The sequence below is a fragment of the Onthophagus taurus genome, chromosome 7 (genome assembly GCF_036711975.1).
Source record: "Onthophagus taurus isolate NC chromosome 7, IU_Otau_3.0, whole genome shotgun sequence".
In the NCBI taxonomy this organism is placed as follows: Eukaryota; Metazoa; Arthropoda; class Insecta; order Coleoptera; family Scarabaeidae; genus Onthophagus; species Onthophagus taurus.
The window spans coordinates 23,898,955-23,924,851 of record NC_091972.1 but is presented as its reverse complement, the minus strand read 5'-3'; the positions used below and the strand labels follow the sequence as shown (position 1 = coordinate 23,924,851).

The 25,897-nt window shown below is 31.8% G+C and overlaps 5 protein-coding genes across 13 annotated transcripts in view; 2 read left to right on the top strand and 3 right to left on the bottom strand.

Moving 5' to 3' along the window:
- The window catches only part of LOC111429468 (DOMON-like domain-containing protein nahoda), an 80,365-nt gene extending 74,392 nt beyond the window's left edge, over nucleotides 1-5,973 (top strand). For 6 of the 9 annotated variants that reach the window (XM_071198139.1, XM_023065382.2, XM_023065383.2 and 3 more), the window contains one exon: nucleotides 160-5,973. In XM_071198139.1, the coding sequence (XP_071054240.1) occupies nucleotides 160-642 (483 nt within the window). In that variant the 3' untranslated portion in view covers nucleotides 643-5,973. The remainder of the gene's footprint in view (nucleotides 1-159) is intronic. The other 3 variants (XM_023065386.2, XM_023065385.2, XM_071198141.1) reach the window with 3 other exon arrangements.
- On the bottom strand, nucleotides 5,859-18,965 carry LOC111429469 (store-operated calcium entry regulator STIMATE-like). Its single transcript, XM_023065388.2, has 5 exons — nucleotides 18,660-18,965; nucleotides 18,432-18,576; nucleotides 18,257-18,378; nucleotides 17,871-18,067; nucleotides 5,859-7,008 (listed from the first exon to the last, which is right to left on the bottom strand). Exons 1-5 carry the CDS (start codon nucleotides 18,793-18,795, stop codon nucleotides 6,769-6,771), a joined length of 840 nt encoding a protein of 279 aa, XP_022921156.1. The 5' UTR covers nucleotides 18,796-18,965; the 3' UTR covers nucleotides 5,859-6,768.
- Nucleotides 18,966-19,046: 81 nt separating this feature from the next.
- LOC111429467 (histone deacetylase complex subunit SAP18) lies at nucleotides 19,047-19,743 on the bottom strand. The gene is made up of 2 exons (XM_023065381.2): nucleotides 19,606-19,743; nucleotides 19,047-19,554 (listed from the first exon to the last, which is right to left on the bottom strand). The coding sequence occupies exons 1-2, from the start codon at nucleotides 19,669-19,671 to the stop codon at nucleotides 19,138-19,140; spliced, it is 483 nt and encodes a 160-aa protein (XP_022921149.1). The 5' UTR covers nucleotides 19,672-19,743; the 3' UTR covers nucleotides 19,047-19,137.
- Nucleotides 19,744-19,768: 25 nt separating this feature from the next.
- Nucleotides 19,769-20,700, top strand: LOC111429466 (NADH dehydrogenase [ubiquinone] iron-sulfur protein 4, mitochondrial-like). The gene is made up of 4 exons (XM_023065378.2): nucleotides 19,769-19,932; nucleotides 20,009-20,177; nucleotides 20,237-20,412; nucleotides 20,462-20,700. The coding sequence occupies exons 1-4, from the start codon at nucleotides 19,874-19,876 to the stop codon at nucleotides 20,637-20,639; spliced, it is 582 nt and encodes a 193-aa protein (XP_022921146.1). The 5' UTR covers nucleotides 19,769-19,873; the 3' UTR covers nucleotides 20,640-20,700.
- A 989-nt stretch (nucleotides 20,701-21,689) lies between these two features.
- LOC111429465 (piggyBac transposable element-derived protein 4-like) lies at nucleotides 21,690-23,306 on the bottom strand. Its single transcript, XM_023065377.2, has one exon. The coding sequence runs from the start codon at nucleotides 23,304-23,306 to the stop codon at nucleotides 21,690-21,692; it is 1,617 nt and encodes a 538-aa protein (XP_022921145.2).
- Between the last annotated feature and the right edge of the window lie 2,591 nt (nucleotides 23,307-25,897).

The window sequence follows — 25,897 nt, the reverse complement described above, 5'->3', positions numbered from 1 at the left end:
AAATAAAATCTGCACTTACCACACAAATAGGTTTAAACAAAAACGCTTCTGCACAAAACAGAAAAAAAAATTATACAAAAATAGCTACTTAATTAACTAACAAATTTCAAAAAAATTAGATTTCTTTTCCTAATTTTTATTTTTCTTTGTTTTTATTAGGATCACCTAATTCCAAATTCGGCTTGGAAGGATTATTCAGCAGCAAATACCAATTACGCTTTTGATACATATGATGACGAGAAAAAACACATGAACGGAAAAGGAACTCGAAGTGAAACTCTACCGAATAAACAGGCACGTCAACAACAGCAACAACAACAACAACAACAAGGTAAATTACCAAATAGGACGCAAGGTAATCCCGCAACAATGCACATGCAACAAACGCAACCACATTACGGACAACACCCACATCAACACACAGGATACATGGGAGATACAAGATCTTTACAACGACCCAGAGGAGCATATCCGCCAGGAAATTTAGAAAGAAGTACGTTTTCTTTGCCAAGAACGGCTTACGAAAGACACCGGCAACAACAACCCGATATGCAACCAGACTTTTATTTTATGCCGTCACAAAGGAAGTATTCAGGTGAAGTTGTGCGAGTTTATGTTGATTATAATAATCAGCCGAAATAAATATGAATAGAGAAAGAACATTACGCGATTATGTAAATAAATTTTAAGAAACTTTAAGTGTATATACATAATGTGTGGATTTGTGCTTTCAGTTAGAACATTTTGTTAAAAAATGAAATAGTAATGAATGATATAAATATTAAAGTTGGAGGTTTTTAAGCAATTAATTTATAATAATTATTACAGTAGTTCTTTTCACAATTTTTTTCTTGTTATAAATTATCCGTTACGACTGAGTTCTAAGTTAAAAATAGAACTTCAATACCAAAGCACAAAGATTTTACTAAGTCAATATTTACAGCTTTCTTTATTTTTAATTAAAGCAATCAATATATATATTTTTTTGGTAGAGTTTTCCCTCAAACAACGAAATAGTTTTGTTAGGTAATTTTAGAGTTGCTTATTGTGTAATAACTTATTGCTTAGAAATATACAGATGTGCTTGAATTCGCTGACGAATAAGTGTTATGTATTTTAGAGTTAAATTAATACAAAACTTTTTCAAAAACTACAAACTATAGAAAATCCTCCATTAAATCTACATCTAGCGACTAATTTAAATTGAATTATAGATTCATCTTTTCTATTCGATCTTTCTTTACCATAAAATTTTATTTGCATTTGATCTTACCACTAATGACATTATTACTATTTAAACATTTAAATATCTTTCTAAACTTTAAAAATGAGGAAAATGGTTAATTTTAGAATTTAAAAGAAGAATTGTGAAACAGAAATACATTATTCTGTTTTTTTTTTCAAATTTTCTAATTCTAGTGATAACATCTTCACAAGAAACGCCTTTATTGTGTTCTTTTTGCCCTGTACAAAATTTTTAACAACTTCATTAACAGCACTATTACTCAATTTGTTTCACTAAGAATTAACATTCCAAGTCAATTGTTTACTTTTTGGTTCCACTTTTTCTTTGCTTAAACCTTCAATATATTCTCACAAGTTACAAGAAATAACAATAGTAAACATGAAGGTTCTGCATGAACTTTTCCAAACTACTCTATCTTCAGTTACTATTAAATGCAACCAATTTGCTAAGAAGCATAAGATAGTAAAGGAACTTTTGATAGTACACTACACTTGCACTATCACTTGCACAACAGTATTAACTGTTGTGCAAGTGATCTTTTTCGAAATACTTTTGGGATTTGTTCTTGAAGTCGCCATATTGGCATAGAATACAGGTTTGATTCAGTAAAATATGACGCCCGCTCCGCATAAACGCGTAATTTATAAAAGTAATTTATTTCTAAATTTATCAAATTAAAATTGAAGATTTAGCGTTTATTACCTAAAAAAAAGTTTGAAAACATATTTTTTATATATAATTTTTTACAAGAGAGTAACAAGTTAGAATTATGATCAAGTGTCAACCCAACTCAACCCTAGCTTTCTTATTAAATTGCCAGTAAACTCTAAAGCTCTCTTTAATGAATAACAAAAATGGAAAAAGTAAAAACTTTTTGTGAGAAATAACAAAATACTTAATTTATTTCAATAAATAGACATGTTTCGAAACAAATGTTTCATCTTCAGTACTTAAAAATAATTACAAAATGTACATGGAAATTAACTTATGAATAAGTTATCATAAGTTAATTTCCAAGTAATTTAAGGATTTAATTGAATTTTGTAAAAATTTTTTAGAAGTATTTTGTTTGTTAGAAAAATAACTAGAATTCAGATCTATTCCCAACATTTTTTTAAAAAATTTTCCATAATTTTGTAATTATTTTTAAGTACTGAAGATGAAACATTTATTTCGAAACATGTCTATTTATTGAAATAAATTAAGTATTTTGTTATTTTTCACAAAAAATTTTTACTTTTTCCATTTTTATTATTTATTCTTGAGAAATATGGAGAATTTCATCCCTTCTCTTTAATGACTTTTAAAGTTTTCTTATCACTTTGACTCAGAATTCATTTAGTTTCAATATTATACAGGTGTGTCAAATGTCTGGAATGTAGCCAACAACTTCACCATTTGTGGTTTTAAAGAAAAATGTTTCAAATACAAGTTTCTTTATTAATCATGGCAATCTGTATTGTTTTTTGTTCCGTTGCTATGGCAACCAACATTGTTATTTTAAATGGGATACATATGTTTTTTTTGGGTACTTTGATAGAGGATAAATTCCTCTATGCGATGAACATATCAAAACATATAGTTTTATAAGAATAAAACCGAGAAAAAATGCGTTTTCTGAAGATATCAGCAAATTATAATTGAAGTAGGCGCCGAAATAACGCTGTTGACAGCTTTAAATGTCAAAAAATGACAGTTTCAACAATTATGAATAACTAATAATATATGGGTACACACATTTAATGTAGTTTCATCATTGGTAGCTGTCTTCGGCCGTTCACTTTTGGAAGATTTTTAACACTTCCGGTATTAAAGAATTTTTTTTATATTTTGGATACTGTGGATTGTGTATCTGGGTAAATATTGTTTAACAGTGTACAAATTTCACTTTGAGTACGTTTTCTATCACCGTACCCATACATCATTAATATTTGGATTCTTTGTTCGCTTAATTGCGCCATATTTGTTTAAACTGACAATTTTTTGACATTTAAAGCTGATTGTAATTTGCAGAGCGCACTTTTTCTCGATTTTTTTCTTATACAATCATATGATTTGATATGTTCATCGCGTAGAGGGATTTATCGTCTATCAAAATATTCAAAAAAACATATGCATCCTATTTAAAATGACAATGTTGGTTGCCATAGCAACGAAACAAAAATCAATGTAAACAAGCAAATATCGACGTAAAATGAACTACAATTAACAAAGAATTTTTTATTTGAAAGATTTTTCTTTAAAACCACAAATGGCGAAGTTTTTGGCTATATCCCAGACATTTGACACACCCCGTATATTGGCATCTATTACTGCTTATATCCGTCTTGGCATGGAACATATTACATTTTCAATAATTTTACGATCAGTTTCGTACCAGGATTACAACTTGGAAAAACAAAGTGTACATACAGAATGTATGGCTTCCACTAATTAAGCCGAGGTCACTTGTGGTCGAGGGTCTGTGCATCTCATACAACTTATTGTAGCACCTCGGCCGTAACCGACCTCGCTTAACTTTAGTATAGAGAATGAATGATTTCTTCTAATTAAGCCGAAGACGTTTGCGGCCAAAGTATACAACACATTGTAAAGCATCGGCCACATACTTCATAGAACGACTAATTTCTCCTCATTAAGCCGAGGTCGCTTGTGACCGCAGTAATTTTTCGCAGTCGTAGATAAAATGCTGTATATCACACGTGGGCTAGAGCATAATTACAGTACGAGTGTGGAGAATTGCACGACGAGGTCGTAGGCCGAGTCGTGTAATCACACGAGTTTCTAGCCCACTTGTAATATAAATAACTATTATATATTTTCATATTTTTACATATTTTTTTATATCCATTACATATTTTAATAATAGTTACGCTCTCTGTATTGTTTTCAGCTGATGATGGAGTGAAAACTTCGAAACTGGTACTGATATAAATTAAATTTTATGCAAATGTAAAGGTCACATCTGTGTTTCGATAATTTACATAACTATGTTTATTAGATTTTTTTTGTTTATTTGCGATCAAAGAATACGCTGATGCAGTATTGTACAATCGTTGCGGGACACTTGTATACAACATATTGCACCACCTTGGCCGTAATCGGCATCGCTTAATTTTAGTGTGGAGAATGAATGATTTTCCTGATTAAGGTCGCTTGAGGCCAAGGCTCTATAAATCTTACGTCAATCCAAAATATACAATACATTGAGGTGCCTCGGCCGCAAGCGAACTCGATTATAGAGAACGAATGATTTCTCCTAATTAAGCTGACGTCGCTTGCGGAAGAAGTTCTGTTCATGTCGTACAACATATTGTAACATTTCTCCTGAGTAAACCGAGACTCTATAAATATCATTTTAAATTAAAGTTACAGAAAGCTTTATATTGCAACTCGATAAGGTTAAAGTCTGGAAATTGAGGGGGTGTGATGGAACTCTAGGAACTCTGTAGAGCATCCATTCCTTAACATTTTTCGTGATATGTTTCTAATCATTATCTTGTTAAATCGTAAATGATTTTTCAGTGCCAAATTTTCTTGCGCTTTGATGCAAATGATCTTCTAAAATTTTTAAATAGTTCTTGGCTATCATTGTAGTTGGTTAAAGTCTGGAAATTGAGGCGGTGTGATGGAACTCTAGGAACTCTGTAGAGCATCCATTCCTTAACATTTTGCAATAAAATGTAATATTCTGTTCTATTGCATCAGAAAATATTACTGTTTTCCAAAACGACAAGAACGAACAAACATATTCTTTAGCAAAGTTGCATTTTTCTTACGGTCTCTGGGTATACTATTTTTTCCAGTGTGTCCGCGATATCAAGTGTTATAGCTTCAGCTCTTGTGGTAGGTTGCTAACTTCATTCACAATAGCACGTTCTTCGCGCTCCATTAATATGTTTAACCGCCTTGAACATTGTTTATTAGCAGTAGAATTAGTTTCTTTCTAATTCTGTACGTTGTGTCGAACAATTTTGTATGTCAATTTCAAAATGTTTGCTATTTGTCGTATACTTTTCCCTTTTTTGAGCAAAATAATGATATGCTCTCTTTTATTTACATCAAGTTCGCTTTTTTAGGGCTCATGATAGGTAAAAACTAGATTGTCAACATTATTATAAAAAAAATCATCTGAATTAATTTAAAAGATGGGCTTTTTAAAATAAATGAACTTTTTTTATTGTAGCACCACCATTTTAGCCCTAAAATACATGATAAACTTTAACAGCATAAATCAAGAACAGCTGTACATACTAAAATAAACATTAATAATAACGTTAACTTTTAATTGAAAAATATATTTGAATCACAGCTATTTTTATAAAATTAGAATGTAATGCTGTAAATAATTAAGATTTTCCTACTAATACAAAAATTACCCTATAATTTACAAAAAAATAGTCATTATAATTTATGTAGTTTCTTTCTAATTTAATCTGTAAATAGTACTTTTTAGATCATTTAAAATTCATATTAATTATTGTAAACTCTATTTTAAAAATGTTTATAATTTATAATAAAGATTTAAAAAATATGAATTTTTTTTATGCAGGAAGATGTGCAATTAATTAAAAAAATATATGTTTATAGAGGACTGCAAAAAAAATCAACATTTTTATTAAAATAAATTTATTCCCTCTTCATGTTTTATGTACATATCGTATAATAATAACAATTGTATCATTAAAATTGTAACAATCACAAAACAATAAATATTAGGACTAATATTTGGTGATTTGTATTCGTAGTTTGTAGCTGTTAATAGTAAACTAAGTAGTTGGTAATAAGAAAATAACACAAAAATATATCTTACAAAGTAACAAAAAGTACATAAGACAAAAATTAAGCAAAAAAAGTATCCTTAAAGAACACCAAAGTATTTCAACTTTTTTAACGTCTCGTTTTTAAACACTTTTAATGTGCTTGTTTTGATTTTTTTAGACCGCGTAACCAGATCATTTACCCCATTTGCGTTGATTGTAGGTCTTCAAATCCTATTATATCACTCCACTTTTACTAATAAGATTATAAATAAAAAAAATGAATGTAAAAATGAAATAGTTTCTTTTATATCTCAAATTTGCATTTTTTAATATTTGTAGATTTTGTTTCACTTAGTTTTAAAAAATTATTGCTGCACTTTTTCAAATATACATATAAAAAATTGGTAGGCCACTAAATCTAAAATCAGTCTGCAAGAACATCACAGTCACAGAAGGTAACAATTCAAATTCATAACAAATTTTCCATTTCACATTCACTGACAATAATTATTAATTAATAACTATTGATGACTAGACCAGCATTATTTATTAAGAATCACACCTTTTTTACTCATCTCAATTTCATGGTCTTTATTATTATTATTTGTTTTTTTTTTGGCACACGATGCAAATTCAAGATATTCTTCACTTTTAAAACTTAAAGTTTAACTCTATTACGTTCTCATTCTCTTTTATAAGTATAAAAATAAAATAAGCTTACAACCACGCGAAACGAACACTTTATACCAATTTCTCGTTTTACGTTACTATCACTTTCGTTGGCGTTTGATAGATGACGTCCTCATGGTCGAGAAGGTCTTCGTCCCCAGATAAAAGTATGTCGCTCTCGGAGTTTCGACGTTTATCTTTCCTCCTTATCGATCTATATTGAACTCTAACCTTGTCCAGTAACGTTTGTTCAACGCTACTTCTTCGTATACTTGCTGTTTTTTTATTTCTGTGCATCAGGAAATTATCCGTCACCCAAAACATTAATATCTAAAGAAAAAAGAAAAAAATTATCATATTCTTAGTATAAAAACATTATTACTGAAATTTAATGGATGAGTAATTTAATTTTAAACATTCGAATAAAAACATTATTGCTTGCTCAATAAAGTGTTTTCGTTAAAAATTCAAGTTAGACAATTAAGTGTAATCTATTTCGAAATAATGAAACACGTTTAGTTCATGTAATTACTCTTATCGCAATCGTTAGAATCAATTGTTGCATTAAAGTATTTGATAATAAAATTTAAATATATATCTATTAAAAACTACTTTTTAAAAAAAATTATTGTTGGTGCTACCTAGATACTTCAAGTTATCTTAGTTTGCATTTAAACTATAAAAATAATTTGGTTCAGTTTTGATGAGCAGTAAATGACGGATACTGCAATGAAAAAGGCTATTACAATGAGAGTTTAACACATTAGATAAGCTTAGATACCAGTTTCGAGGTGAAGTTTGAAGGCCAAAAAATATTGAACTATCCAGCGGCTTTTACGCTTTGTATTTGCCACATCAAACTTTATTCGCACCTGGGTTGACGTTCCACAAAGAAGAGATGAAGGTTCTTTGTAACATTGCGTATTGCAAAACTATGATGTTTAGATGGAGACAAATTGGTAGTTCTATAATACTTATAGATAAAAAGTCTGGTAATTTTGGAGATGCAGAGACGCATGAGAAAACCAGTATTCCCAAAACTTTATCCATACCTGGATTGATATTCGAAAAAGAGATGAAGATTTTTGTAACACTGCATATTGCAAAATTACGATGTTTAGATGGCATTTCACTGATAGTTCTGTACTACTATAAAAGTCTGGTCATTTTGGGGTTGTAGAGAGCCTGAGTGCCATTTCGAAACTTTACTTCTAGTTAGGGATTATTGATAATAATATGGAACTTGTCAAGCATTGTTGGTTCTGTGTATTAATTAGATAAAAGTTTAATAGATAAACATCCACAAGCCAGTCTATCAGATTAACGGATACTAGAGATTAAAGAGTACCCAATATTGTATCTTTAAGGGAGAAACCATCACATATGCGATTAAGACTACCAAAATCCTATTGGTAAATTTTGCAAAAGCAATTATTTTTTGGTAAAAAATTCACTACAATTTTGATTAAAACAGTTACACGAGATATCACATCGCACTTAATCACTATCTAAATAAAACTTTGTTAAAAGACAAACAAACCATATTCTTCAATGACGATATTAATATGTCTTTCTAATAATAAAAAAAGTGTTTTATACAATAAAGTAATGTCAATAATCATTTCTGTTTTCTAATTCATTGTTTATAATTTTATTAATACTCTATAGACAATTTTTGCATACTTGATTCAAATTTTTAGAGGGTCTAAGTCGAAGCATCCGATTTAGGATTTCAAAGCACTGCTGACTTGCCATATGTAAAGTTTGCAAAATACTTTATTCTTTGGGCAGTAACGAACCAAAAACAAAAAAAATTATCGACAAGTTTTGAAACGACAATCACAGATGGACGTGTAGAAAAATGAAGCTAAGTTAGAAAAGGAAGATGTCAGAAACATAATAATAACAATATATCGAATCTCGTACAATGTAGCTTGACGGATATAACAAAAAGAATAGCGAAGGATCATGCAATTGCTTAGAGAATCTTAATAATTGTTGATATACTGCCATACTGTATAAAGGAAAGTACTGCTTTTAGACGTTTTAATTTAGCAGATACAAATGCCAATTATAAATACCGTTTTAAATCTGAAACATATTTCCGGACGTCACTCATGTGAATGGTTAAGTTTCACGGCCGATATATGGATAAATCCATCAAAGTCGTACTCACTACTGAGTTTAATCGTCGTTTCATAATTACGTTTCACAAAAAAACAAAATCAAATTGCGGGTGACATAAACAACAAAATATAGCACAATTTGATTCTATAGGTTGTGTATTCCAGACTTTGCAGATGGTCATTATTATTAATGACTTATTCAAAGAAGGCATAGAAACAGCGATAAAAGGTGCAGAAAAATAGTCAGTCACTTTCAAAGGAATCAAAAACTGACAGATTGTCCAAATTAGTACGGGCTTCCCACTCCCTCTTTACTGGAACATAGAAGTGCGGTGGTATAGCACGTACCTAATGTTGCAACGAATGGTTGAAGAAAAACATGCAATAAATTTGTACAGCGTTCAACATGGCGGTACAAACACATTGTTATGTAGTGATTGGTATTTTATAAAAAATATAAAGAAAGTTTTAAAGTTCTTTTATAAAGCAACATAAGTGTCTGACACAAAGTATCTTTTGGCAATGCTTGTATGTTTCAATAATTATACCTCTTATATCAATACTTAATGCTAAATTACAAAATCAAAATCGAGCACAAGCATACTGTATCTAATCACACCTAACTCTCATTTTACACGAATTTGATTTAACACGACTTAAAAAGAAAACAAAACCTTTTTATACGAATTGTTTTGTTTTAACTCGATTTTCAGTATTCTATGAATTTTTCTTCAATCTCATAGAACACGATGGAAGGATGAGTGGGCTGTTATTGTGTTCAGCTGTTGCTATAACAATACATATGTGTATATGAATGGGATTCTACGAATTATGCATAAAGTAAAGAAGTAATGTATTTTTTACGCAATTTAGTTTGGTTTTGAGAGTTGAAAAGAAAAGACGTTTAGTTGTTGTAGATATTTAAAAAGTTATAAATAAAATAAAGTTAGCGTTCCTGAATTTGCTGTAAGTACAGGTTGGATGACAGATTTTCTGCAACGACATACTCCCAGATCAAGTTTGGAATGTAGATGAAAGCGGCCTTGTTTGGAAAAAAGTGCCTAGTAGAAGTTATGTTGCAAAATCACAGAAAACTGCCGGTGGTTCTCCACCGTGTAACATTGTTATTTTGTTCCAATGCTTCAGGAAAACGTATGTTAAAACCACTGCTAGTAAATCGTGGTTTAACCACGCTCGATGAAAAGTGTAGATTTCAATAAATTGCCAATTCACTAGACAGCAAACAAAAAGGCCTGGATGACCAGTGGAATCTTTACAGAATGGTTCCAGAAATACTTCATCCAAGAAGTTAGACGCTACATGAAATGTCTAGAATTTAAAGTTCTTTTAATTCTAGGCAATGCACCTGGCCATCCGATCTTGGAGCAACCAAATGTGCAATTTTGCTTTCTTCCGCCTAACACTACATCCTTAATACAACCGCTAGACCAAGGGATCATTGCTACTTTTAAAACGTACTAAGTACATAAAACGTTCATTCCAATACGTTAACAGTCATATATTAACAGTCATTGATGTGTGGAAAAAAATTTCTATTATGGACTGCATTAATCCAGTTGTGTTAGCGTTGGGTGACTTAAAGCCATCAACCTTGAACTCATGTTGGAAAAATATTTGGCCAGAATGTGTCAAAAGCAAAGATCCTGATCCTGTCATTCATAATAACGCTGCTTTTACTGATATCACAACACTGGCACATAAAATTGGTGGAGATTGGATTCGATGATCTATCATTTGCCGATATAGAGGAATTATTAGTTGATAAAAGCTTGAGCAAAAATGAAATTATAGACCTCACCCTTGAGACTCATCATGACAGAGAACATTGCGATAATGACCAAGAAGATCCTCCCATTTTAAATGCAACTCTAATTAATGGTCTTGATCTTGCGAGGAAATTAGATAATCATTTTGAACAACATGATCCTGATGAGGAACGAGCTGACATCTTACAGGGAACTTTATAACGGTTTATCACGAAATCAAACACAATCTTTGATGACTGATTTCCTTCTAAAAACTACTGAATTATCAACAATTAGGTGTATATTGTACCAAGTCCCCTGCAATAATAACAGAGCATTCAAAAGCGTGATATAGGACTTGGTTTAAAATAATAGTTTCAATCAGTTACTGATCTCTCCTGTCAGTAGGAGTTAATGATTTGTGTTACTGGTATTTAGTGGAAACAGCGTAATAAACAACTAATAATTGGCATGAAATGATATCCGGAAGAGCAGGAAATCAAAGATGCGGCAATCTGCTAAAAATTTCAGTTCAGATTTTCCGGAATTAAAAAAACTGATTATTTGGGCTGATTTCTGTACTTCCTAGAATAGGAATAGCGTTGTTTCTTGGATTGCAGTATTTCATCAAATCATCCACAAATAAAATGGATACAACAAAAGTTTTCCGAACCTGGACACAGCAACGTCCAATATTCAAAAGTTAAATTTATTGAAATAACTCCATCATTATATGTATATTACCTAGATATAAAATTTCCTTCAGTGGTATTTTGACTACCATTAGACTGAATGAAAATGGATGTAACCGAAGTCAATTTATTTTATTTTATTTTGAAAACATTGATAACGGACATTGAACCATGTCCATTCTATAAACATCAAATACATAGCCTTTGGTCACAACGACGAAAGAAAAACGACCTGCTAACTTTTAAATCCAAATTACTATGTTGTAGAGACTTGGTTAAAAATAATTTTTTGGTAACGATATGTAAAAGGTTATGTTACATTTATTAAATCAACTTTACTAGACACCCGATTTAAAACAAAATATCTTATTCGCGGTAAAGCAGATACCGCTACAAAGGAAATAATAAATTTATAAAACGGAGACCAAAATAGAGAAAATATGGTAAATAGTTTATCACCTAAAGGTTCGGCTGATTAGAGAAAAGAGGAAGAAGGATTATGGGATTTTCACGATTTGGACAACTCTCAAAAAATCTAATAAAGATGAATCAGTGTTAAATCAAATTCTTAAATATTATATAAATGAACCACGCTTGCAAAGAAATGCTAATATATGAGTATTAGAATTCAAGCCCATAACCTTCATTACGAAAGGCTGTTCTAAAATACCTCCCGGCACCACCGACGAGTATAGCTAGTAATCAACGCTTTAGTACTGCTGGATTGGTATTTGCTAATCGACGTTAAAATTTATTAGGAAAAAATGCTGAAAAACTTTTATTTTTAAATTATAATATACACTCATAACTCCGTTATAATGACCTTCTTAAAATATACCTCTATTTCGCTTTACGGCCTAAACTCGGTAATTCTAAAATTATTGACATTTGTAAGGCCTTAGGACTAGCGAAATCTACAGTTCAAACAATTCGCTAAGTCGCTTATGTCTGCAAATCAAATGATAAAATGGAAAAAATGAAGCAATTATTAATAATCTGGATTGAAGACAACAATCAACGAATTGTCTATTGCTTGGAGCAAATACGGCTGGAGATTTTAAGCTTAAACTATTTTTAATATATACATCCGAAAATCCAAGAGCTCTAAAAGGAATAGATAAGACTAGATTACCTGTTGTTTGGAGATCCAACAAAAAAGCTTGGATGAAAAACTTTACAATGAATTTGTAAAATTATGAAAAACGTAACATGATGGAATGCTATATGTTGTCAGATAAGAATGCAACGTTAGCCGCGGAATTATATTTCACAAGGTATCCGGAAAGAAGACAACCGCACGCAAGAACCTTGAGCCCGTAATAGTAAATTTAATGCATTTTTGGTCCTTCACGAAACCGCGTGCATAAACATACCAAAATGAGCTACAGGAGGATGAAGTCAATGTGTTGGCTTCAGTTGCGTTAATTATTATCGTCATTAACATCTTGCAGAGAAATTGAACAGGACGTCTGACCCAAAAGCTGCTCCCGAATATTACAGAAAAATAAGTATAAACCATACAAAGCGCGGGTAACTCATCATTTATGTGACGGAGATACCAATCTAAGATTAGAATTTTGTCGATGATATTTAGAAAAATTGAATAATCTGCTGTTTGTTCAAAATGTCATCTGGACCGATGAAGTTCACGTATTTCTCTGAATGTTCTCAAGGAAGATTCGGGTTCAATGTATGGTATTCCCTTTTAAATAATAGAATGTTGGCATATAGTATCTACCATGAAAACTTAAAGTCAGGTAGATACTTCAATATATTAAGGCAGCACATTGAGCCTTTAGTCGACAATTTGCCATTAAATATGTCTCAAATGATATATCTTCAATATGACGGAGCACCAGCACATAATGCCACAGTTGTTAGTGAATTTTTAAATACAAACTTTGGCAATAATTGGAAACACTGTTTTCCATCCTGGTATGGTTATCACCATAGCAACATTAAGTTTTAAATACATATGTACAACAGTTTTAGAAAGAACAAAACGAATTTTTGCTAAATATTCAATAACTATAAGAAATATACCCAATAAACTATATAATATATTTGTTATCAGAAAAAATCAACGAATTATTTTAGCCAACATAAATAGCCAACTATGGTTTGTATTTAAAAAAATAAAGTTACTTGTAAAATCTCGAAAATAAAGGATAGGTAAAAAATTCTACCTACGCTACTGAATTCTTCGTAAAAAGTTGCCCATAAAATGTTTTAATAACTAATTATAATACTCCGTCTTTGGTAATAAGTGAGATATTCGTATTTGTCGTTTTCGCAAATTTTTCAGTTGCCGATAGGGCGAAAACAAAAGACGATAGCTGTTCGGAGTTTTCTGCATTAGCAGTTTCTCGAAAAACGAGATCATAACATGTAAGCTACTTTTCGTTTATATCTTTTAATTTCGGATATAGCCTATGCGGTCAACGAATTTGGGACCCTGTACATGTAGATATACGGCCGACTTTCGAGGAACGTATCACCGCTGTATAACGAGGTATGAGTGTACACCTATGCGAAGTTACCTCCATTTTTCTAGCCCCCAAGGTTGGATAGGATTTTACACGTATAATAATTTGATTATAAGAAGAGAACCACTCAATCGATGTCGATAATCAAAGTCTATTCCCCAATTACATAAAAAATAATTTTGTGTAAACGGATTACTACTAGAGAACAAATTAATGTGAATATGGTCGAAATATTCTACAAATCATAATAAACTATGCAAACAAACGAACTAAGTAATAGACTATTTAAAATGTATTTGTACTAAAACAGAAATTTTTTTTTCATTTTCGGTTTTAGTATTTCTACCTTTAATATAATTTATTGTTGTTCTTACTACTTTTCTAGTCTTCTTTTTCCAAATTTTATATTTTTGTATAATGTTTCACACAAAAAGCTTTTTTTTCAAGGTGTATAGTATATTTTTCTCTTCACTACAAAAGTTAAAATGTTTTCCATAAAATATTCCATAAAGAATAAAGCGTGACAATAAAAATAAAAAACGTTGAAGAATTTTGTAGACAAAATCAGTTGGTACATTCACTGAGTCGTTTAAACAACCGTACGCATTTAATCAGCGAATTTTGAGATCGGGCATTTACATCTTTCACCGCATTCACCATCGTGAATCATACTTTCAAATAATAATAATTAAATTAAAATCCTTCAATATTTCGAATCGGGAATTTAAACATATGCTTCAGCCAGACGCAAGCTTTCATTTGAGATATAAAACATTAAAATCCGTCAAACCATTCTTAAGGTATAGCGAATTTAATCAAAATTATTTTTTTCTTATTGGGGCTAGACTTCTAGTCAGCAGGTGCGTGGAGTCATTTAAATAATCATTTAATAAGTAATTAGTAAATTTTGAGATCGGGCATTTCCGCCTTCGCATTAATTGTGGATCATACTATCGATCGAGACGTTGATGACTAAAATTGATCAATTAATTAAGGAAATAATTGATGTGTTTGATTAATTTTTTGTGTTTTAATCAAAATTCTAAAATAATTCGAATCGGGCATTAAAATCCGCCAAACCGTTCTCTAGTTATAATCAATTCAATACAATTTAATTTTTTCTTTGGGCGTCTAGACGTGCATAAACAACGAGCCGAACACGGTCTTTCCGAGAGCTATACAAGGTTAACGGGAGAGAATTGAGATTGGGAATTTTGTGATTTCGATAGAAGAAACTATGACGAATCGAATGACGTATAGATCTTGATCATGGAGTTCATCGTTTACATTATTTTTATGTTATTTTCGTGTACCTTCGCAATATTTTGGTGTTTTAGCGCAATTCGAAAGAGATTTCAAATCGGGCATTGGCCAAGGATTAAGCTTTCGAATGAAAGATTATTTATAAAAATCGGTTGGGTGATTCTCTTGTTATAATCAAAATACTATACATGTAAAATCTTGTAAAAACTTCGTATAGGTTGAGTGTACCTCCATTTAATTATAATTATTAAGTTTAGTTATGTCTTTTACTTTGTGATGAATATAGTATTATTAAAATCCTTAGATTTTGTCTTTTATTTACCACTAAAAAATGTGACAAATGACACAAGCCGAATTTCGGTTTCGGCGGTAAATATCGGTTTCGGTCAGACACTACAGCAATGATTGAGGATTAAGGCTAAGGTGGTCTCTTTTTGACGCGTGTGAAGTTGGCCATAGATTTTAAACTGAAAATAATGCGTGATCGAGGTATTTAATCGATCTAATTTCAACGGTATTCATGGTCGTCGCCTCTTGTTCCAAATTCGACAATAAAATTTTCCTAACCATTTCCTATAGTCCGGGAAAATCGATTTTCTTCAAACTTTCGCAAAATTCGGCTGGTTCGGGGTTTTTAATCGATCTAATTCAACGGCATCGTATTCCTGGTAAAACTTGCTGATCTTCAACATTTGCCACCATTAGCATCCAATGACTACTACGTAATATAGGGAAAATATATTGTTGAAATTTGTTAATTGTTTTTGGTAAAAACCCTAACCCTAAATCGATCTTATTTTTTACGGCATTGTATTCTTCTTAATGAAAAAAGTGGTGGGCTTGAAATGTGAGTCTTCGATGAAGGGTTTAACTAAACACGGGCATACATACATAAAAATTTTTTGGTAACAAGAAATGTATTGGCTGTAAGTCGCAGGAGACTACGAAAAAGAAATAATATACTACTTTAAGAAAATTCAAGACAATTGCAATCAGTATAAAAATGAACCACAGTTTAAGAAAAACAATTATTTTTCAAGTCAATTTTGGCAGACCTTTTTACAGCATGCCGATGTGGACAAGTTTATTAAAACCAATACAACACAACAATTTGGATGAAAAATGGTTCAACATTTTTAAAAACAATATTCTCAATCAAAATGAATTAAGAGACAAACCGTCCAGATTTATTCGTAAAATCAGAAATTATGTTCTAAGTGAATACAACGAAGTCAGATATAATATTAAAAGAACTAAATGTGTAACGCGCGCACAATAGTTTGCAAAAGAATTTGAAGAATCTTGGGAAAAACAAAAAAAAAACAGACGTATTCACACAAAAGCGTGCTCAAAGAAAGTTAAAACAGACCTGCCGAAAAAGTTATCTTATATTAATCAAATTCCTAATGTAAAAAAAATATCAAAAAATTATGTCGTTGCAAAATTTAATAACGAAAAACTTTACTACGAAAGCTTTGATACAATCAATTGCAAAATGAACAAACAAGACATATGGTTGGATAATTTAGTCGTTGATTATGCATTGAGAATATTTGCAAAGGATAAAAATATTAAAATATTTTGTCAGGGAGAAGTAGAAAATATTATGAACGGGTTTTTACCAAAAACAATTAGCAAATTCCAAAAATATTTTTTCCTTATATTACGTAGTAGTCATTGTAGATGCTAATGGTAGGAAATGTTGAAGATCAGCAAGTTTTATTTTTTGTACCAATGACTATTGAAACTAGAAAAGCACAAACTTATTAACTTATAAACTTATTTATTATTATTATAAACAATTGTCCAATTAATTGTTGGATTGGCGATTGTTTGAAGAAAAACGATTTTCCCGGAATATAAGAAATGGTTAGGAAAATTTTCTTTTTGGATCTAAAGCAAGAGGCGACCAGGAATACGATGCCGTTGAAATTAGATCGATTAGAAACCCCGAACAGGCCAAAATTTGAGATTGTTTGAAAAAAAAAACGATTTTTCGGGAATATGAGAAATGGTTAGGAAAATTTTCTGTTTGGATCTGAAGCAAGAGGCGGCCCGGAATACGATGCCGTTGAAATTAGATCGATTAAAAACCCCTAACAGGCCGAATTTTGCGAAAGTTTGAAGAAAATCGGCTTTCCCGGACTATAGAAAATGATTAGGAAAATTTTCTTTTCGAATTTGAAACAAGAGGCGACCATAAATACGATGCCGTTGAAATTAGATCGATTAAATACCCCGATAACGAATTTTTTTCAGTTTAAAATCTATGGTTGAAACTTATGGCCAACTTCACACGCGTCTCTTTTTGTGGTCAATGAAGCGGGAACAACCACATATTAGATTGCGAAGTACCAGATAGTAAAATTTATACAATATTATTTTATAATCCTAAAAATTCGACATAAATAGCAAGAAATTTCATGTTATAAAAAATTGTGTAAACTCATGGAATAATTTAAAAAAATGTTTTGTGTAATCTTATCAAAATCATGAAATATAACTGTAAAATTAACAGACAATTTTTTTTATTACATTATCCCCCATAAATAATTGCAACTAATTTTAAATTAAAGACAATTAAAAATTTCTCAATTAATTATTAAAGACATGTTCGTCCTCAAATCCTTGAAACATTGCAAGGCGTTTATAAATAAATAAATATTAATAACAAACTTGTAATCCATTTATGTAAGTGGTACTCATCAAAAATGTCGATAGATTTTTTTGTTAATACAAGATAACATAATACACTCCATCAATTTTCAACATAAAAGTGTTAATTAAAAAGATAAATTTAAATGTGTGCAATAATAATAATGTTAAAGAAGTGTTAATAAATTGTCTATTTTTACTCACATTTACAAAAAATGGAATGATGAGCATCACGAATGCCAATTCAATCTTGGGATTATCAATTGGTGAAAGAATGAAGTCCTTTACTCGTTCCCAAAAATCCAACTGCATAAATAATGTTATGCAAGTTTTTACAATGACCATAAGACCCAAATATAAACAACACTGTGCCAACCATGCATTCATGGAGGGAGGTTTACCTATTAGTTTAGAATTAATTTAAAAATATTATGATAAATTAAAAATTGGCTTTAATAAGTAATGGGTATTGTGTAATAATACAGGGTGTTTGGTAATATTTTGTCTAATTCGATTAAATAATAGGATTTGAAATTATTGTTGGAATACCTAACACCTTGTATGATTACAACATTTTCTCTTTAACATACCATATTCACCAAAATTAATAGCCTCCCAACCTTTTCTTCTAGATAAGTACTGCGATAATTTTATACCAATAAAAACAATCAACAAACCTAAAGAAGAATCTAACAAAAAATTTATAATGTACCTAAAAACGATTATGATTAAAAAAATTGATCTTTCAAGCAACAAGTTAATTACCAGGTACAAGGATCACCGGTGTATTGTCCAGCAAGCCAAACGTTTGCCAAATGAATAGCAAGGGCCCCCATCCCCTGTTTTGAAGTATCATAAAACCAAATTAACCAAGACCTTCTCTCGTGTCGCGGTTCACAGAATCTCTTGGCTAAACGAAAATTACAAAATCGTTTAAATTTGAAACTTTCACTAACCTATTTAGATTTTTTTTTATTTCTACGTTTTACTTACCTATTAGGCACGTGAAAGCAAGACACGCGAGCAATACTTGCAAAAACCAACCGAAAACGTCCGTAAGGGCGTCTTTGCTACAGTGCAAACCGCCTTTGGATCCTTCTCTAAGAGGCATCTCGTTCGAGATGTTCATTATACTATCTATTCTACCTGTTATTCATCGTTACGGGCATTTCGCAGGTTTAGTTCACCCCGTTTTACACAACGCGTAATTTTTTATTAGATAAACGTAAAACATATCGAACAGGAACATTCAAAACGACGTAAATCCTACCGTTTTTGACAACGAACTGACGTAAATGACATACGAACAGAAAAGTTGAATGTAAGTATAGGCAACTTATTTAACTTAAAATTTTTTTAAAATAATCAGGTATACCAACATTAATTTTTGCAATTTATTATTTATTTGAGATAAAAAGAAATCCACACGAAAGCGTTATCCTTAAAAACCTAATTTTACAACTTTTCTTATTTAATAAGGTCTTGGTCTGTGATTATTATAGGATTGAGAATATCCTTTTCGTGAGTTTGGAGCCCAAGCATCAGGAGTTGATATTGCGATATCCATATAATCACCAATCGCAAATCTAGCTTGAGCCAAAGTTTTTAAATCATCAGGACCTTTTTGTCCCGTTGCGGTACTACCTATTTCGCGCATTCGATAAACTGGGGCCCTTGAATCAGGATAAACCAACGAAAACGTAAACTTGGTTCCTTTGCGTCTCGTCTCGGGATTCACTTCTTTAACCAAAAGAGCAAGTTCATTTAATGTGGCATCTTTCCACGTGTAGATTTGTAACTCGTTTTGGGGAGTAGTCCCTTTGTTGTAGTCGGAAGTCTTGTAATGATGACCAGGTGAGACAAAAACTCGTAGCAAAAAGGGGCAAACCTACAAAAATAAAATGAAGTAAACAATTAATTTAATTAAAAATAAATTTACCTTTTGCCTATCGACTGAATCTTCCTTCTTTTCTTCAATAACCAGTTCTACAGCAGACATTTTCATTGAATTTGTCGAATTTATGTTTTAATCTTTTAGGTTATGTTTTTGCTTGGTTTGGTTTCCAACGCTGAAAGAGATAGGTTAGGAATATCTATTTGTTAGACAAGGAAAGATTTTAAGTACTACATAGATGGCGCTTTCTGTTAACAATCTGTCAAATTTCATTCTGTCATTTTATAAACTCATAAAATTTATTAATAAATAAATGGCTTCGGTACTTTTACGTGCTTCAAGACAACTCCCTAAGAATTCGGGATCATCCTGGTAAACACATTTTTAAATCGTCCCTTTTTATAACTCTAAAACAGTATTTTGAAATTCTAACCTAAAAAATTTTAAGGTTCGTAGCAAATAATGTTTCTACAACTTCAATTAAATTTACGGATGATCCAGACGATCTTAGAAAGAAAAAAGATGCTGTACCAATCAAACACGACCTCGCTTTGTTAAATCCAGCTGAAGTAGAGCATAGAAAACGTTTGCAAGGTTATATAACTGTCAGCGCAAAGGTATGTATATAAACGATTTAATTTAATCTAAAATTAAGTGTTTATTTCGCCGTTTTAAGACCGATTTGTCGCCAGTAACGGGTGTACCACCTGAACATGTTAAAGAACGGACAGTTAGGATTTATGAGCCACCAAAAAATTGCATGCAAAGTGGTACTGATAATATCGATTGTTGGTTAATCGAGTTTGATACGAGGGAACGTTGGGAAAATCCGTTAATGGGATGGTCGTCAACGTAAGTTGATTATTGAAATGATAAAAAGAGTTTAAGTTGTTTCTTTAAGGGGGGATCCTTTATCGAATTTGAAAGTTGAGTTTACTTCTAAAGATGAAGCCATTGCGCATTGTGAAAAGAATGGATGGAATTGGTTTGTGCAAGAAAAAACTTCTAAACCTATGAGACCTAAATCTTATGGTGTTAATTTTTCGTGGAATAAACGTACTCGCGTTTCTACTAAGTAAGAGGAGTAAATAAATGATTATTACTGTAAGAAGTATTAAATAAAAATGATGTTAATAAAAATTTGATCTTTTTATTAAGATTAAATTTTACAAGTTATTATTGTATTAAACAAAAACCGGCGAGATTTGGTGGTTGCCTGAATATCTCTTCTATTCATACAGCAAGAGTGTTTTTTTTTTATGGCTCTGTGGAATCCCAGCCCATAAGCCACAGTGCAAAACGGCTAATCAACCCCTTAACCTACAAATACGGGCATAGCCCGTAGTACGATGATCGGGCCAAACGTAAATATTACGGGCATAGCCCGTAGTAGATGATCGGACCAAACGTAAATATTACGGGCATAGCCCGTAGTACGATGATCGGGCCAAATATAAATATTAGCGGCGGCATCCTCCTAAAGTTATAAATATTTGTGGAATATTTGATAAGTAATTACAAAAAAAGGGATGAAATTCTCCATGTTTCTCAAATAATTAAAAAATAATATAGGAAAAAAGTAGAAACTTTTTTTGAGAAATGCTAAAATATTTAATTTAATTCAAATAGTAAACATTAATTTACAATTTGATGGAAAAATTTAAGGTTTGTAGGGATTAGGTATAAGTTTAAACTTTTCTTCTTAAATACAAAATAATTTAAAATTTACAAAAAATATCAAAAAATTAAATAGAAAACCTTTAAAATAATTTTTTTTGAAAAATTTGCCCAAAAATATATTATTTTTTAGAACATAAGTTATTTTCCAAAAAAAAATTATTTTGAAGGATTTTTTATTTAATTTTTTGATATTTTTTGTAAATTTTAAATTATTTTGTATTTAAGAAGAAAAGTTTAAACTTATACCTAATCCCTACAAACCTTAAATTTTTCCATCAAATTGTAAATTAATTTAAGTACCGAAGAAGAAACATTAGTTTCGAAACATGTTTATTATTTGAATTAAATTAAATATTTTAGTATTTCTCAAAAAAAGTTTCTACTTTTTCCTATATTATTTTTTACAAAAAAAGTTTATTTAACAAAAATCAGTAATACAAAATACAAAATTAAAAATCTACAATGGTATGATATAATTCGAAACATTCTGGTAGGTGTAAGGAAACTTTACATTTCTTACACTCCCACGTTGTTTCTTTACGTTTCTTATTTTTTTGGCAAACTTTACATGGTTTCGATGGTCTCAACTTTGATGTTGTTGGGTCAATGTGTTTTGGAAAATGAGCCCAATGCTTCCCGTGTAGTCTCTCTGGCATATCTCCGGAAGATAATTGTCTTCGTTCTTTATAATATGGTTTTGGCATATTCTCCAATAGAGATTCGGCTATCTTGATTCTATAGTCAACGTAACATTGTTTCTTCCCGTTATTTATTTTGTTGCATAAAATATATGAGTTAAAAAGACCAATATCGAACAGATAAAAAAAAAATTTTTTATAGCCTTTCATGTATTTCCTCATTACTGGAAAGCATGCTAATATTTGGTCTTGGAGATCAATTCCATTCATTCCCTTATTGTACTCTCTAATACAATTTGGTTTTGGAGTACGGTTGAATCCTTGTGTAGTCATTTCGACTGTTTCATGTTTTGTCGTCATAATATAAAGATCTCGCTTATCTTTCCATTTTATAGCTAGTATTCCGTTGCAGCTTCTTATTGCATATTCCCCCCTTTTTAATTTTATATTACACAAATCTTTTGGCATATGCTTCCTATTTCCACGTACTGTGCCAATTACATTTGTTTTATAATTGAACGATAATGTCATAAACAATTTTGGGGAAGAATACCAGTTATCTATGTATAAAGTGTGACCCCTGTGCAACACTGACTCAGAAAGCTCTTTCACAACACTTTCCGAAGCGCTATCATCACGGTTTATTTTATCGTGGCCTGTATATATTTTAAATTCATAGCAATAGCCTGAATCGGACTCACACAATTTATAAAATTTAACGCCAAACCTTGCCCTTTTTGATGGGTTAAATTGCCTATAAGATAGGCGCCCCTTGAATTTCATAAGCGATTCATCAATAGCAATGTCTTCTTTCATTATATATACTTCTTTAAATTGTTGGTTTAAAAACTTGATCACAGGTCTAATCTTGCTCAATTTATTGGCAACCAGATTATTATTTGCGAAATGCAAACACCTTGTAATTTGCAAATATCTTTTCAAAGGCATTGATTTTCTTAATATCGGCGTTTCGATAACAGCCCTCTTCGACCAATTCATTTGTATTCTTGGTTTTTTTACCTGTGCCATTATTATGGTTAACGCGAAATATCTTTTAATTTCGTTAGAATCTACAGGAAACCAACTGTCGTCGATTTGTCGTGTTCTGCGTGAATTCGTTCGTATTTGATCTGCATACCGGTTAGTTTCGGTTACAATATTTTCCCAGAATACGTCATCAAATATTAGATTGAATACATCTAACTGTCTTCTACTTCCTCCTAGTTGACGTAAGGCTGCCGCTCTTATACCAGAAGTCATCGTATAGTACCAGATTTTTTGACTATTTCTTCTTTCTTGCCAAAGCCATGGCTCTGGTAGTTGATCATCGTCAGAAGTATCATCAATAACTCGTATACATTTTTTTCGAACAGGACTTATATTATCGCTACTGTCACTTTCGGTAGAAGAATTTTTAGCACAAAACATCTTGTGAAAATAAATTTTGACGTGCGAATGTGACCAAGAATAACTTGACGCCACTGAGAACAAGTGGAGGGGGGAAATACGAAGAGATATTAGGTTGATGCATAATTATTGCGGCATTTTTTTAAATTATTTTTTAAATTAATTTGCGGAAAAACGATGAGAATATTTAACAAAAACATGTTTAACATGTTTTTAAAACAAAGGGTATATTTGAACATGTTTTTCAAGAAAAAAAACCGAAGAAAAGCCGCAATAATTATGCGTCAACCATAATAAGAATATATCACGAGCCCTGTCGGTGCAATTTGTGGTGAGGGTGGTGGGGCAAATTACAAACCGGGACCGTCGTACCACGAGCGATGCCCGTAATATTTACGATTGGCCCGATCATCGTACTTACACAAGTTGTGCGAATGGCTCGAAGGCTGCGCAAGCTTGTTTACGTTTTCGGCCCAAAATTCTCGAACGTAAGTCGTAGGTTAAGGGGTTCAGATTCACAAGAAGTAATTTTAAATAATAGAAGATATCAAATAATAATAGCACTTTTCCTCATGAAAACAAAAATAATTTTAAAAATCTCAAAACAATTTCTACTTAAAATCGTAATAACATCAAGTGGCAAGGAGAAACCGTGCGATAGCAAAGAACTGATGAATTCCGGTCGATATGATTCGTATTTATCGCAGTTGAAAATTATATGATTCAAATCCTCCGTTTCAAACCCGCACGAACAATTGGGGGACTGTAAAATATTAACTTTATATAGATGGGCACGGTAACATCCATGACCGGACTTTAGCCTGACAATAGTTGAAAAGAAATTTCTAGAAACATCACGCCCACTCGAATGTACTGCGTCTGCCTGTGCTGATATGTTTGATTCCAGTGTCTGCACCAGTTCTCCTTTACAAGTTTCACCCTGCAGATAGATAAGACCTCAGAAGAAGAAAGTTTGTTTTCAACCCGCTTGCCGTCCCGAAAGGCCGCCTTAGCTACCTTATATACGCGCTCATTATGGACAAAACCAGCGTGAGCCTTCACCCACATGGCCTTGATCATTAGGGCCCGGAACTTTTGTAACGGTACGATACGATTTACCCCCTCCACTTGATCTCCTAGAAAATGATCGGTTGTTATTGACGACCGACGATCGGTTTTTTATTGCGCATCAATGTCAACATTGTCAACTGTCAGTACGATTTCACTGTTGTCCAAATGTGCAGTATTCGACGCTTTTCATCCGCATAATTTCGTCAAATTTGCTATTTATCTTTCTTTAGTTACCTTTAATTGGAAGTTGGAGTTCTGTTTGAGTTCGTATTATTTTTTTTTAAGAATTGTTTTTAGTTTCCCTTTGTGGTAAAATTGTTGTTCGGATTTGAGAATTGTTCAACAAATTGCCGAAAACAATATACCTTTAACTCTTAAGGAAAAATATGGTTCAATAGCTCAGTATTTTATTTATGCTCTATTTACAACTTGTGATGTTGAAAGATTATTTTCTAGGTACAAACTCATTTTAACGTCAACTAGAACGTCATTTACAGAAGAAAATTTAGGGATGGTTGTTTCAATATGCGTTAACAGCAATTTTTTTATATCCGTATCCGATTTGTGATTGATATTACAAATCGGATCATGTTTTTTTGAATTAAAGTTATAAAATATATTTTTTTTTAATATTTTCAAATCGTACTGACAGTTGACACTGACGTGTAATAAACCGATTGTCGGTCGTCAACAACAACCGATGAGGTGAGTTGACTTGACGCCACCGCCTTGTTTTCTAGGAGAACAAGTGGTGGGAGTAAATCGTATCGTTCCGTTACAAAAGTTCCGTGCCCTATTGATCATTCAACTTAGTGAGATTATTCAAAACTTCCACTATAACAGGGTGGTATTTCAAGAAGTGTTTCCTGTGTTTTATAGATAGCAGGACACTTTTTGAATCGGTGAACATACTAACGCTACTATTTGGGCGTATATTTCTATCTACATACTTTAAGGCCTCCAAAATTGCTGTTGCTTCCGCCGCAAAAATACTAGTCGATGGATTAAGTTTAAAACTGGCATGGTAATCAATAGTAGGTATCAAAAAAGCACAATAAACACCACCACTTGCAGATTTGGAAGCATCAGTATAAACAAGCAAACTACCCTCTATCAACTGCAGGGTCTCAACAAACAATACTTTATTTTCCCAAACATCATTCCCATATGGAGGAATAATCACTTGATGCGAGCCAAAGTACTCAAAAAAGGTCGCACTTGGAAAAACGAAACATCTCAAAACAGAAAGTAAGCGAGGGAAGAGAAACCTGAACGCAGCGACAAGGGCGGGAGTAGGCCTGTTTTTTCAGAACCTACACGTGACCTCCACTGCTAACTTAGCGACATTAGCCTTAAACGTTTTATGGTTCGAAGCTGATAGTTTAACCATCTGCTTCGTCGACAAGAAATTACGTCTGAAGTTAAGTGGGGGTTCTATAGCTTCAACGTTAAGCGTTTCAATAGGAGTAGACTTCATTTGCTCTGAATGACCCGAATGCGCTCAAGCTGATTTACCCTCGCGCTAGCGTATACAGTACATC